The sequence below is a fragment of the Electrona antarctica genome (genome assembly GCF_951216825.1).
Source record: "Electrona antarctica genome assembly, chromosome: 14".
Lineage (NCBI taxonomy): Eukaryota > Metazoa > Chordata > Actinopteri > Myctophiformes > Myctophidae > Electrona > Electrona antarctica.
In genome coordinates, this window is record NC_136795.1 from 47,855,046 (window position 1) to 47,871,063 (window position 16,018).

The 16,018-nt window shown below is 48.8% G+C and overlaps 1 protein-coding gene across 1 annotated transcript; it reads left to right on the top strand.

The window, feature by feature from the left end:
- Nucleotides 1–10,576: 10,576 nt before the first annotated feature.
- On the top strand, nt 10,577–13,489 carry LOC306937272 (uncharacterized protein; the record flags this gene model as incomplete). Its single annotated transcript, XM_079520938.1, has 3 exons — nt 10,577–10,706; nt 11,408–11,546; nt 13,351–13,489. Exons 1-3 carry the CDS (start codon nt 10,655–10,657, stop codon nt 13,487–13,489), a joined length of 330 nt encoding a protein of 109 aa, XP_079377064.1. The 5' UTR covers nt 10,577–10,654.
- Nucleotides 13,490–16,018: the final 2,529 nt, after the last annotated feature.

The following is a 16,018-nucleotide window of genomic DNA, read 5'->3' on the forward strand; positions in this document are numbered from 1 at the left end:
ATGTTCCCGCCACGATGGTGTACATGTCCCCTTCACGATAACGTACATGTCCCCTTCACGATGACGTACATGGTCCCGTCACGATGACGTACATGTTCCCTACATGATGTACATGTTCCATTCACGATGACGGACATGTTTCCTCCACGATGACGTACACGCTCCCTCCACGATGACGTACATGTTTCCTCCACGATGACGTACATGTTCCCTCCACGATGACGTACATGTTCCCTTCACGATGGCGTACATGTTTCCTCCACGATGGCGTACATGTTCCCTCCATGATGACGTACATGTTTCCTCCACGACGACGTACATGTTCCCTCCACGATGACGTACATGTTCCCTTCACGATGGCGTACATGTTTCCTCCACGATGGCGTACATGTTCCCTCCACGATGACGTGCATGTTCCCTCCACGATGACGTACATGTCCACGTCACGATGACGTACATGTTCCCTACATGATGGCGTACATGTTCAATTTACGACGACGCGCATGTTCCCTCCACGATGACGTACATGGTCCCTCCACGATGACGTACATGTTCCCTTCACGATGACGTGCATGTTCCCTCCACGATGACGTGCATGTTCCCTTCACGACGACGTACATGTTCCCTACACGATGGCGTACATGTTCCCTACACGATGACGTACATGTTCCCTCCACGATGACATACATGTTCCCTCCACAATGACGTACATGTTCCCTACACGATGGCGTACATGTTCCCTCCACGATGACGTACATGTTTCCTCCACGATGGCGTACATGCTCCCTTCACGATGACGTACATGTTCCCTACATGATGACGTAAATGTGCCATCTACGACGACGTGCATGTTCACTACACGATGACGTACATGTTTCCTCCACGATGACGTACATGTTTCCGCCACGATGACGTACATGTTCCCTCCACGATGACGTACATGGTCCCGCCACGATGGCGTACATGTCCCCTTCACGATAACGTACATGTCCCCTTCACGATGACGTACATGTTCCCGTCACGATGGCGTACATGTTCCCGTCACGATGACGTACATGTTCCCTACACGATGACGTACATGCTCCCTACACGATGACGTACATGTTCCCTCCACGATGACGTACATGTCCCCTTCACGATGACGTACATGTCCCCTTCACGATGACGTACATGTTACATACATGATGACGTACATGTTCCCTCCACGACGACGTACATGTTCCCTACACGATGACGTACATGCTCCTTTCACGATGACGTACATGTTCCCTACACGATGGCGTACATGTTCCCTACACGATGACGTACATGTTCCCTCCACGATGACATACATGTTCCCTCCACAATGACGTACATGTTCCCTACACGATGGCGTACATGTTCCCTCCACGATGACGTACATGTTTCCTCCACGATGGCGTACATGCTCCCTTCACGATGACGTACATGTTCCCTACATGATGACGTAAATGTTCCATCTACGACGACGTGCATGTTCACTACACGATGACGTACATGTTTCCTCCACGATGACGTACATGTTTCCGCCACGATGACGTACATGTTCCCTCCACGATGACGTACATGGTCCCGCCACGATGGCGTACATGTCCCCTTCACGATAACGTACATGTCCCCTTCACGATGACGTACATGTTCCCGTCACGATGACGTACATGTTCCCTACACGATGACGTACATGCTCCCTGCACGATGACGTACATGTTCCCTCCACGATGACGTACATGTCCCCTTCACGATGACGTACATGTTACATACATGATGACGTACATGTTCCCTCCACGACGACGTACATGTTCCCTACACGATGACGTACATGCTCCTTCCACGATGACGTACATGTTCCCTACATGATGACGTAAATGTTCCATCTACGACGACGTGCATGTTCCCTACACGATGACGTACATGTTTCCGCCACGATGACGTACATGTTCCCTCCACGATGACGTACATGTTCCCGCCACGATGGCGTACATGTCCCCTTCATGATAACGTACATGTCCCCTTCACGATGACGTACATGTTCCCGTCACGATGACGTACATGTTCCCTACATGATGATGTACATGTTCCATTCACGATGACGTACATGTTTCCTCCACGATGACGCACATGTGCCCTCCACCATGACGTACATGTTTCCTCCACGATGACGTACATGCTCCCTCCACGATGACGTACATGTTCCCTCCACGATGACGTGCATGTTCCCTACACGATGACGTACATGCTCCCTACACGATGACGTACATGCTCCCTACACGATGACGTACATGGTCCCTCCACGATGACGTACATGTTCCCTCCACGATGACGTGCATGTTCCCTACACGATGACGCACATGATCCCTACACGATGACGTACATGTTCCCTCCACGATGACGTGCATGTTCCCTTCACGACGACGTGCATGTTCCCTCCACGATGATGTACATGTTCCATTCACGATGACGTACATGTTTCCTCCACGATGACGCACATGTGCCCTCCACCATGACGTACATGTTTCCTCCACGATGACGTACATGCTCCCTCCACGATGACGTACATGTTCCCTCCACGATGACGTGCATGTTCCCTACACGATGACGTACATGCTCCCTACACGATGACGTACATGCTCCCTACACGATGACGTACATGGTCCCTCCACGATGACGTACATGTTCCCTCCACGATGACGTGCATGTTCCCTACACGATGACGCACATGATCCCTACACGATGACGTACATGTTCCCTCCACGATGACGTGCATGTTCCCTTCACGACGACGTGCATGTTCCCTCCACGATGACGTACATGTTTCCTCCACGATGACGTACATGGTCCCGTCACGATGACGTACATGTTCCCTACATGATGACGTAAATGCTCCATCTACGACGACGTGCATGTTCCCTACACGATGACGTTCATGTTTCCTCCACGATGACGTACATGTTTCCGCCACGATGACGTACATGTTCCCTCCACGATGACGTACATGTCCCTCCACGATGACGTACATGTTCCCGCCACGATGGCGTACATGTCCCCTTCACGATAACGTACATGTACCCTTCACGATGACGTACATGTTCCCTACACGATGATGTACATGTTCCATTCACGATGACGTACATGTTTCCTCCACGATGACGTGCATGCTCCCTCCACGATGACGTACATGTTTCCTCCACGATGACGTACATGTTTCCTCCACGATGACGTACATGTTCCCTACACGATGGCGTACATGTTCAATTCAAGACGACGCGCATGTTCCCTCCACGATGACGTACATGTTTCCTCCACGATGACGTACATGTTCCCTCCACGATGACGTACATGTTCCCTCCACGATGACGTACATGTTCCCTCCACGATGACGTGCATGTTCCCTACACGATGACGCACATGATCCCTACACGATGACGTACATGTTCCCTCCACGATGACGTGCATGTTCCCTTCACGACGACGTGCATGTTCCCTCCACGATGATGTACATGTTCCATTCACGATGACGTACATGTTTCCTCCACGATGACGCACATGTGCCCTCCACCATGACGTACATGTTTCCTCCACGATGACGTACATGCTCCCTCCACGATGACGTACATGTTCCCTCCACGATGACGTGCATGTTCCCTACACGATGACGTACATGCTCCCTACACGATGACGTACATGCTCCCTACACGATGACGTACATGGTCCCTCCACGATGACGTACATGTTCCCTCCACGATGACGTGCATGTTCCCTACACGATGACGCACATGATCCCTACACGATGACGTACATGTTCCCTCCACGATGACGTGCATGTTCCCTTCACGACGACGTGCATGTTCCCTCCACGATGACGTACATGTTTCCTCCACGATGACGTACATGGTCCCGTCACGATGACGTACATGTTCCCTACATGATGACGTAAATGCTCCATCTACGACGACGTGCATGTTCCCTACACGATGACGTTCATGTTTCCTCCACGATGACGTACATGTTTCCGCCACGATGACGTACATGTTCCCTCCACGATGACGTACATGTCCCTCCACGATGACGTACATGTTCCCGCCATGATGGCGTACATGTCCCCTTCACGATAACGTACATGTACCCTTCACGATGACGTACATGTTCCCTACACGATGATGTACATGTTCCATTCACGATGACGTACATGTTTCCTCCACGATGACGTACATGCTCCCTTCACGATGACGTACATGTTTCCTCCACGATGACGTACATGTTTCCTCCACGATGACGTACATGTTCCCTACACGATGGCGTACATGTTCAATTCAAGACGACGCGCATGTTCCCTCCACGATGACGTACATGTTTCCTCCACGATGACGTACATGTTCCCTCCACGATGACGTACATGTTCCCTCCACGATGACGTACATGTCCCCTCCACGATGACGTACATGTTCCCTACATGATGACGTAAATGCTCCATCTACGACGACGTGCATGTTCCCTACACGATGACGTTCATGTTTCCTCCACGATGACGTACATGTTCCCTACACGATGACGTTCATGTTCCCTCCACGATGACGTACATGTTCCCGCCACGATGGCGTACATGTCCCCTTCACGATAACGTACATGTCCCCTTCACGATGACGTACATGTTCCCTACATGATGATGTACATGTTCCATTCACGATGACGTACATGTTTCCTCCACGATGACGTACATGCTCCCTCCACGATGACGTACATGTTTCCTCCACGATGACGTACATGTTTCCTCCACGATGACGTACATGTTCCCTACACGATGGCGTACATGTTCAATTCACGACGACGCGCATGTTCCCTCCACGATGACGTACATGTTTCCTCCACGATGACGTACATGTTCCCTCCACGATGACGTACATGTCCCCTCCACGATGACGTGCATGTTCCCTTCACGACGACGTACATGTTCCCTACATGATGACGTAAATGCTCCATCTACGACGACGTGCATGTTCCCTACACGATGACGTTCATGTTTCCTCCACGATGACGTACATGTTCCCGCCACGATGGCGTACATGTCCCCTTCACGATAACGTACATGTCCCCTTCACGATGACGTACATGTTCCCTACATGATGATGTACATGTTCCATTCACGATGACGTACATGTTTCCTCCACGATGACGTACATGCTCCCTCCACGATGACGTACATGTTTCCTCCACGATGACGTACATGTTCCCTACGCGATGGCGTACATGTTCAATTCACGACGACGCGCATGTTCCCTCCACGATGACGTACATGTTTCCTCCACGATGATGTACATGTTCCCTCCACGATGACGTACATGTCCCCTCCACGATGACGTGCATGTTCCCTTCACGACGACGTACATGTTCCCTACACGATGGCGTACATGTTCCCTACACGATGACGTACATGTTCCCTCCACGATGACATACATGTTCCCTCCACAATGACGTACATGTTCCCTACACGATGGCGTACATGTTCCCTCCACGATGACGTGCATGTTCCCTACACGACGACGTACATGTTCCCTCCACGACGACGTACATGTTCCCTACACGACGACGTACATGTTCCCTCCACGACGACGTACATGTTCCCTACACGACGACGTACATACCACTCCCCTTCATTTGCATACCACGCCCTTCATTTGCATACCACGCACCTCATTTGCATACCACTCCCCTTAATTTGCATGCCACGCCCCTTCATTTGCATAAACCAATCCCACAAAGTAGCTGGAACCATGCCCCTTCATTTGCATACCACTCCCCTTCATTTGCATACCACGCACCTTCATTTGCATACCACTCCCATTCATTTGCATGCCACGCCCCTTCATTTGCATAAACCAATCCCCTTCATTTGCATGCCACGCCCCTTCATTTGCATACCACGCACCTCATTTGCATACCACTCCCCTTCATTTGCATGCCACGCCCCTTCATTTGCATACCACTCCCCTTCATTTGCATACCACTCCCCTTCATTTGCATGCCACGCCCCTTCATTTGCATAAACCAATCCCGCAAAGTAGCGGAAACATGCCCTTCATTTGCATACCACTCCCCTTCATTTGCATACCACTCCCCTTCATTTGCATACCACGCACCTTCATTTGCATGCCACGTCCCTTCATTTGCATACCACGCACCTCATTTGCATACCACTCCCCTTAATTTGCATGCCACGCCCCTTCATTTGCATAAACCAATCCCGCAAAGTAGCGGAAACATGCCCTTCATTTGCATACCACTCCCCTTCATTTGCATACCACGCACCTTAATTTGCATACCACTCCCCCTCATTTGCATGCCACGCCCCTTCATTTGCATAAACCAATCCCACAAAGTAGCCGAAACATGCCCTTCATGTGCGTGGTATGCAAATGAAGGGGAGTGGCCCCTTCATTTGCATACCACGCACCTTCATTTGCATGCCACGCCCCTGCATTTGCATAAACCAATCCCCTTCATTTGCATGCCACACCCCTTCATTTGCATACCACGCACCCCATTTGCATACCACTCCCCTTCATTTGCATGCCACGCCCCCTTCATTTGCATAAACCAATCCCGCAAAGTAGCGGAAACATGCCCTTCATTTGCATACCACTCCCCTTCATTTGCATACCACTCCCCTTCATTTGCATACCACGCACCTTCATTTGCATGCCACGCCCCTTCATTTGCATAAACCAATCCCCTTCATTTGCATGCCACGCCCCTTCATTTGCATACCACACACCTCATTTGCATACCACTCCCCTTAATTTGCATGCCACGCCCCTTCATTTGCATAAACCAATCCCGCAAAGTAGCGGAAACATGCCCTTCATTTGCATACCACTCCCCTTCATTTGCATACCACTCCCCTTCATTTGCATACCACGCACCTTCATTTGCATGCCACGTCCCTTCATTTGCATAAACCAATCCCCTTCATTTGCATGTCACGCCCCTTCATTTGCATAAACCAATCCCGCAAAGTAGCCGAAACATGCCCTTCATTTGCATACCACTCCCCTTCATTTGCATACCACTCCCCTTCATTTGCATACCACGCACCTTCATTTGCATGCCACGTCCCTTCATTTGCATAAACCAATCCCCTTCATTTGCATGCCACGCCCCTTCATTTGCATACCACGCACCTCATTTGCATACCACTCCCCTTAATTTGCATGCCACGCCCCTTCATTTGCATAAACTAATCCTGCAAAGTAGCGGAAACATGCCCTTCATTTGCATACCACTCCCCTTCATTTGCATACCACTCCCCTTCATTTGCATACCACGCACCTTCATTTGCATGCCACGTCCCTTCATTTGCATAAACCAATCCCCTTCATTTGCATGCCACGCCCCTTCATTTGCATACCACGCACCTCATTTGCATACCACTCCCCTTAATTTGCATGCCACGCCCCTTCATTTGCATAAACTAATCCCGCAAAGTAGCGGAAACATGCCCTTCATTTGCATACCACTCCCCTTCATTTGCATACCACTCCCCTTCATTTGCATACCACGCACCTTCATTTGCATGCCACGTCCCTTCATTTGCATAAACCAATCCCCTTCATTTGCATGTCACGCCCCTTCATTTGCATAAACCAATCCCGCAAAGTAGCCGAAACATGCCCTTCATTTGCATACCACTCCCCTTCATTTGCATACCACGCACCTTAATTTGCATACCACTCCCCCTCATTTGCATGCCACGCCCCTTCATTTGCATAAACCAATCCCACAAAGTAGCCGAAACATGCCCTTCATGTGCGTGGTATGCAAATGAAGGGGAGTGGCCCCTTCATTTGCATACCACGCACCTTCATTTGCATGTCACGCCCCTTCATTTGCATAAACCAATCCCCTTCATTTGCATGCCACGCCCCTTCATTTGCATACCACGCACCTCATTTGCATACCACTCCCCTTCATTTGCATGCCACGCCCCTTCATTTGCATAAACCAATCCCGCAAAGTAGCAGAAACATGCCCTTCATTTGCATACCACTCCCCTTCATTTGCATACCACGCACCTTCATTTGCATGCCACGTCCCTTCATTTGCATAAACCAATCCCCTTCATTTGCATGTCACGCCCCTTAATTTGCATAAACCAATCCCGCAAAGTAGCCGAAACATGCCCTTCATTTGCATACCACTCCCCTTCATTTGCATACCACGCACCTTAATTTGCATAAGCAAATACCACAAAGTAGCCGAAACATGCCCTTCATTTGCATACCACGCACCTTCATTTGCATGCCACGCCCCTTCATTTGCATAAACCACTCCCACAAAGTAGGCGGGGTGACACCCACTAATTTACATAAGCGACACCCACTAATTTGCATATACCACACCCACAAAGTAGCCGGAACCACGCCCTTCATTAGCATAAACTGCTCCCACAAAGTAAGTTAGCGAGAAAAGTCGCGAAATTCGACAGAACAAATCCGAGACCATTACCGCAACCGGGTCGCGGCCCCGATCGCAGCCGTATAGGGTTTGGGCCAAACGGACATACGGTCGTGACAGTAGCCCTGCACGAAAGCCTCGAAATTTGCGACTTTGACGCGAAAGTCGCAGAACAAATCCGAGACCATCACCGCGGCCGGGTCGCGGCCCCGATCGCAGCCGTATAGGTTTCGGGCCAAACGGACATACGGCCGCGGCGGTAGCCTTGAACGAACGCCTACAAATTGCCGACTTTGACGCGCGACAACGCGCCAACGATAAAACATCACGGTCCGACGTTCGGATATGTCGGAGAGCCAGCCGAGACGAACGGTTAGGTGTCTCGGACGTACGCCTCCGACAGTCGTACAAAACGTCCTTCACTTTGGCTCTGTGCATGCAGACACGTCATAGACCCATAGACTCTAACAGCGTCCTGGCTGAAAAAGTGAAACGAGACCGTGCCTCTTAGAAAGGTCGCCCGAGGACGTTCTATAGATCCATGCGTGCGTCTCCGGGAGCTTTATAACATATCCGAAAATCATCCCGGAAGGCCTCACCGTCGTGACGTTCCAGTGAAGCAAAGTTTGACGTTCACGCGCGCCTACGACGACGATCGTAAGTCTGTTCGGGATGGGCCGAACACCTCTGCGATCGCGGCGACGAGCCGATCTTCGTGATGGTCTGAGTTTTTTTTCTGCGACCTCGGGAACCTCAAATCTGACCCGAGGCCTAGCATTGCAGTGTAGTTCCCTTTATCGGACGCTTGTAAGAGTCCCACAAAATCGAGACCAACGCCATTTTATTCGCCATGGCCTGAATATGGATATTCGGGGGTGTTACATATTTAAAAAAATATCTATCACTTATTTGTTAAGGCATTTGGCCCAAAGGTCACCGTGGCAGTCTTTCGGCTGACCTTTGACCTTTGCAAACGTCGTGGAAATTCGAGACCGGTTCCATTGGATTCGACATGTCCTGAATATGGATATTGGAGGTTCTTACATATTTTTAAAAATATATATCACCCCGTTTTTTTAAGAATTTGGCCCAAAGGGTCACCGTTGCAGTCTTTTTGCTGACCATTGACCTTTGCAAACGTCCTGGAAAGTCGAGACCGGCCCCATTGAATTTGGGACGCTCTAAATATGAATAAAATGTCTCGTTTGCGAAGAATAGGGTTAGGGAACATATTTTAAAGGTGTGTTTTGTCTGTTTTCACTTCTGTGGAGAGAGGGGAGAGAGGAGGCAGTCTTTTTGCTGACCATTGACCTTTGCAAACGGCGTGGAGAGCCCAGACCGACGCCATTGGATTCTGCATTTTCTAAATATGAATAAAATGTCTAGTTTGTGAAGAATAACATTAATGAACATGTTGTGTTTTGTGTTTTGTCTGTTCATTCAAAAAGAGAGGAGAGGAGAGGAGGGGAGAGGCATATGGCTTCATGAAATGAAATGAAATGAAATCTATATTTACCCAGGGTATCTGGGCTAAGCTCAAGAACTTGTTTCCAGCCAGGATAGAACACATTTCATCGTAGTGGTTGATGCCTTGTTCAAGGGCATTTCAGCGGTGGTAATTTTAACGTGTCGGACGGCTGATTCGAACTGGGAACCTTCCGGTATCTAGACCGCGCCGCTATCCGTTCGGCCACCGCTGCCACATACATGTGGATGGGCTGTGGCGCTGTTCTGAATTCCACTGGCAGATAACGGTCTTTTCTTTGATTCGTTTCTCTGACTTCCTATGTAAGTGCTGCTATTAAAATGCTTACTTTAAAAAGACTAAAATAGCTAAAATACAACAATTCATGGTCATAAGTTCATAAAGCATAATTCATAATAATGTCATGATACAATAATAAATATGTGGTTCATAATTGATTTCATATGAGGTTAAAAATGTAAACATGATGTGATGATAACTTTCTGAGGCAGAACCAAGTTCCCTGTCTGTCAGTAGCAACACTGGACCATGATTGATTGACTGATTGATGCATGATTGCCTGGCATTGCACACAGGTGGTACAAACATTTCTCTCACTCATTCAGACTCTGGTCTGCACAAGGAAGCACACTCGCAGCAGAGTAGTGTGTTTGAACTGTTTAAAGTTATTAAACACGGTCAAAAGGACATTCAAAGGACTGTATGAAACTCAAGAAGCATCAAGAACCTCTTTACACAACAAGCGGCCAACGAGGTATTATTATTTGAGAGTTATCTTTGTTGTGTTGTATTGTGGTGTTTTGACGGACACGTTCACCTGCGCATCGCGCAAATCTACATGTTTTGTATTTCTTTGTTTGATCAATGACAATATTATGTATTGCGACGTAATTTGTTGATTGTTTATGTGTTTATTATTTTGTGTGAACATAGTTCTCACGGCATGGAACAGCAGAGGGATGAGAAGAATGCCCAATAAATGCCCGTTTATAAAGAACCGACCTGTGTCGTCAATGTTGTGAGAAGAGCTACATCCTACGTGTGTGTTTCGTGTCGTGTCATTCATCATCACTTTGTTTACTTTACTTTATCACAGCTAACAGTCACATCAAGGTCTGTGAAATAGTTAGTAATGAATCAATAGCTGACTGTCGCGATTTTGGCTTTTATGGTGAATGTTTTACAACTATATGAACTTCAACTTTGGCCAGTAGTTGTACAAAGCCATGGGTCTGAATGTAAACAAAGTATATGCTGCTTTATAAGACAACGTTTTATTTTTATATTGAGTGGTGGTGTGATTTGCATGTTATGTAATGAGTCCGAGTTTGTATTGTGCTAAACCAGTCACCAGTAGCATGGATAAGAAGCTAACTATGCTAATCAGAATTAGCATTAAGCTAACTGCATCCACTATAATGTTACACATTATATTAATGTGCTCTGTGTGTTCAGCCATGGCCAGGACGTCGAGGCACGACCGAGAGATGGCGCTGGACGCCAAGAGACGTCTGTGTGTGAGTTCAGATCCCGTGGAGAGGCTGAGGCTGCAGTGCCTGGCCCGAGGGTCGTCTGGCATCAATGGCCTGGGCAGGTGAGTGTGTGCGCGTGCGTGTGTGTGTGCGCGCGTGCCTTCCTCAGGCACAGCAGAGGCGTACATACAGACTGTTGGACTGTGAGGTGACGTGGCAGCCCTCCTCCTCGCCATCACCCAGGAAGCCTTGGAGGTGTCGGCCGGTGTTGCTGGGCTCTATAACATATGAAAATCAGACCGGAAGGCCTTACCGTTGTGGCGTTCTACAGAAGCAAAGGTTTTAAATAGCAGATCTACAAGCTCGTAGCGCGCCACTCGGTGTAGTGGAACGTTCGCGTGTGCCATGTCGACTAGAAAGGTCGCCCGAGGACGTACTACAGTTCCACGTGTGCGTCTCTGGGAGCTCTATAACATATCCGATAATCAGACCGGAAGGCCTTACCGTTGTGGCGTTCTACAGAAGCAAAGGTTTTAAATAGCAGATCTACAAGCTCGTAGCGCGCCACTCGGTGTAGTGGAACGTTCGTGCGCGCCATGTCGACTAGAAAGGTCGCCCGAGGACGTACTACAGTTCCACGCGTGCGTCTCTGGGAGCTCTATAACATATCCGATAATCAGACCGGAAGGCCTTACCGTTGTGGCGTTCTACAGAAGCAAAGGTTTTAAATAGCAGATCTACAAGCTCGTAGCGCGCCACTCGGTGTAGTGGAACGTTCGCGCGCGCCATGTCGACTAGAAAGGTCGCCCGAGGACGTACTACAGTTCCACGCGTGCGTCTCTGGGAGCTCTATAACATATCCGATAATCAGACCGGAAGGCCTTACCGTTGTGGCGTTCTACAGAAGCAAAGGTTTTAAAGTAGCAGATCTACAAGCTCGTAGCGCGCCACTCGGTGTAGTGGAACGTTCGCGCGTGCCATGTCGACTAGAAAGGTCGCCCGAGGACGTACTACAGTTCCACGTGTGCGTCTCTGGGAGCTCTATAACATATCCGATAATCAGACCGGAAGGCCTTACCGTTGTGGCGTTCTACAGAAGCAAAGGTTTTAAATAGCAGATCTACAAGCTCGTAGCGCGCCACTCGGTGTAGTGGAACGTTCGTGCGCGCCATGTCGACTAGAAAGGTCGCCCGAGGACGTACTACAGTTCCACGCGTGCGTCTCTGGGAGCTCTATAACATATCCGATAATCAGACCGGAAGGCGTTACCGTTGTGGCGTTCTACAGAAGCAAAGGTTTTAAATAGCAGATCTACAAGCTCGTAGCGCGCCACTCGGTGTAGTGGAACGTTCGCGCGCGCCATGTCGACTAGAAAGGTCGCCCGAGGACGTACTACAGTTCCACGCGTGCGTCTCTGGGAGCTCTATAACATATCCGATAATCAGACCGGAAGGCCTTACCGTTGTGGCGTTCTACAGAAGCAAAGGTTTTAAAGTAGCAGATCTACAAGCTCGTAGCGCGCCACTCGGTGTAGTGGAACGTTCGTGCGCCATGTCGACTAGAAAGGTCGCCCGAGGACGTACTACAGTTCCACGCGTGCGTCTCGTGGAGCTCTATAACATATCCGATAATCAGACCGGAAGGCCTTACCGTTGTGGCGTTCTACAGAAGCAAAGGTTTTAAATAGCAGATCTACAAGCTCGTAGCGCGCCACTCGGTGTAGTGGAACGTTCGCGCGCGCCATGTCAACTAGAAAGGTCGCCCGAGGACGTACTACAGTTCCACGCGTGCGTCTCGTGGAGCTCTATAACATATCCGAAAAGCAGACCGGAGGGCCTTACCGTTGTGGCGTTCTAAAGAAGCAAAGGTTTTTACGTTCGCGTGCGCCTTGTCTGTGTATAGAATTGACGCCGTGTGCGTTTGTAGTCCACAGCTCAGTACGGCAGTAAGGACGAGATCCTCCTCACGCTGGAAAAACACGGCGGAATATGTGACTGCCAAACATCCAGGTATGTTACCCTACCCCTACCGCGTCTTTCAGGGGCGGCTGTGGCTCAGGAGGTAGAGCAGGTCGTCCAATGATCCCTGGGTCGGCGCTTCGAATCCCGGCTCCTCCTGTCCACATGTCGAAGTGTCCATGGGCAAGACACTGAACCCCACATTGCCTCCAATGAGTCGGTCGGTGTAAGCTTGCCACCATTGGTGTGTGAATGTGGGAAGTGAGGACGCTGGCGTCGACTGTTCGCCGCTTCACCTCCCAATGTATGAATGAATGAACCATTGTAAAGCGCTTTGAGCACTTGGAAAAGCGCTATAAAAATGCAATTCATTATAAATTCATTATTATATTATTTAGACCCGAGGACGATTCTACAAATGCCTTCTAAAACCTGAAGGTTTTCTGAAAAACCCCACGTTCTCAAACATTTTCATCAAGGACCCCCAGAATTATATGTATTTGGCCACGGACCCCAATCTGAAAATATGTTGTTCCATCCAGGGACCCTCCCAGAAGCAAAGATTTGAGTTAAAAACTGAAACTCTGAAAGAATATATACTCACGATTTCACGATTTTCCAAAAATAGCAGACCTACAAGCTCGTAGCGCGGCACCGAGTGCCGCGCTACGAGCTTGTACGAGCTTGTAGATCTGCTATTTTTCAATAGCTAAAGCATAACATAATGCTTAAAACACCAATAAGGGTTACAAGACAGTAATTCTTTTTTTTCGAAAAAATTTCTGTAATGTAATGTGTCTTCTCTCCCTCCTCTAATACTTCCTTCTTTGAGAGACCACTTAACCATTAACATGGCAGCTGATGGGTGGTCAGATGGGTGGGCCGTGCAGCTGATGGGTGGGCCCAGGCTGTGACCCAGGATAAACGCTGAGAACCGCTGGGTAATAAATCACGCTTAAAGTACGCAGAAGTTATAGCAATCAGCGCCGCTATGCCAACAGTACAGCAATTTTAGCTATTAACCCATTTTGGGCGGGAACCCCTTTTGGTGTTTTAAAGCATTATGTTATACTTTAGCTATTGAAAAATAGTTAAAGTATAACAGCGCGGCACCGAGTGCCACGCTACGAGCTTGTAGGTCTGCTAATTTTTTTTAATCGTAAAAATGTGGTGCAAATCTTTGAATATATATATTCTTTCAGAGCGAACGTTTTTAACTCAAATCTTTGCTTCTGGGGGGTTCCCTGGAACAACATATTTTCAGATGGGGGTCGGCGGCCAATTACATATAATCTTGGGGGTACTTAATTGACATGAAAGTGTTTGAGCACCACTGACACAGAAACATAGGTTTTTCAGAAAACTGTCAGGATTTAGAAGACAAAATCGTTCCCGCAGGTAAAAGATGGGTCAAGACCACCCATCTGGGAAATGGGTGGTCTTAATACGTAGAGATATGGTGGTATTAATTATAGAAGCATTTTATATTTTACCATTTCTTTTGACATTTTTAAGTGGAACCCAAACCATAACCACAAGTCTAACCCTGCCACTAACTACCCCAAGCCTGACCTCGCCTCACCAGGCTTTCCACCACCTCGGAGGAAAGCCTGGTCTCTGTTTCAAAAGTCTGTATGATCCGGTCGGGAGCGGATGATATTGTTACGTCATGTTGTAGTATTGTTTTTATTTTTTATTGTTAAACATGAAAACAATAATGCAAATGGTCCTCAACAAGGTCCACTTCAATTGAGATCTACTATACTTGTGGGGACACCTGGCCCTCATAAGTATGATACCTGGGTACACGGGCACGCACACACAAAAACACGCACACACGCACGCACACACACACACACACACACACACACACACACTCTCTCTCTCTACAAGAGTATAGTAGAACATGTGACTGTGGAGGCTCTCATGTGGGGAAACACTGTGGAAATGCGAAGCCAAGATGAGAGAGATGAGCTGCCACAAATTGAAGAGGGCTGGTATGGGAGAAGACGGGGCGGGTTGGGTGTTGTGTGTGCGGGCCTGCGGGGTGGTGTGTGTGTGTGTGTGTGTGTGTGTGTGTGTGTGTGTGTGTGTGTGTGTGTGTGTGTGTGTGTGTGTGTGTGTGTGTGTGTGTGTGTGTGTGTGTGTGTGTGTGTGTGTGTGTGTGTGTGTGTGTGTGTGTGTGTGTGTGTGTGTGTGTGTGTGTGTGTGCAGCAGGGTAAAACATGGCAGTACTATTGTGATGTAAGCAACACACTACAGCTGCAGGCTAATCAAAAGCAACAATGGCTATGATACTAGGACACAGTCCTTTTTTAATGTAGCCTATTGTTTTGTTTTTTTTACTATAATTTTTATCCCACGATTTTGCAACCCATTTTTTCACCCAGTGTCAACCATCTAATGTAATCCTGGGCGCTACACTTCCTCTGCCAACCTGGGGGGGGGGGGCAGCTGACTGACCTCATGCTTCCTTCTATGCATGAGGAGTCCAAGCCGCATCTTTTCACCTGACAGGGGGGAGTTTCCCCGGTTGGACGTAGCGTGTGGAAGGAACACGTTATTCCAACCAGTTCCTTTCCCCTCCATCAGGCGCCCTGGCTGGCCAGGGGGAGGCAGTTTAGAGACCAGGATTG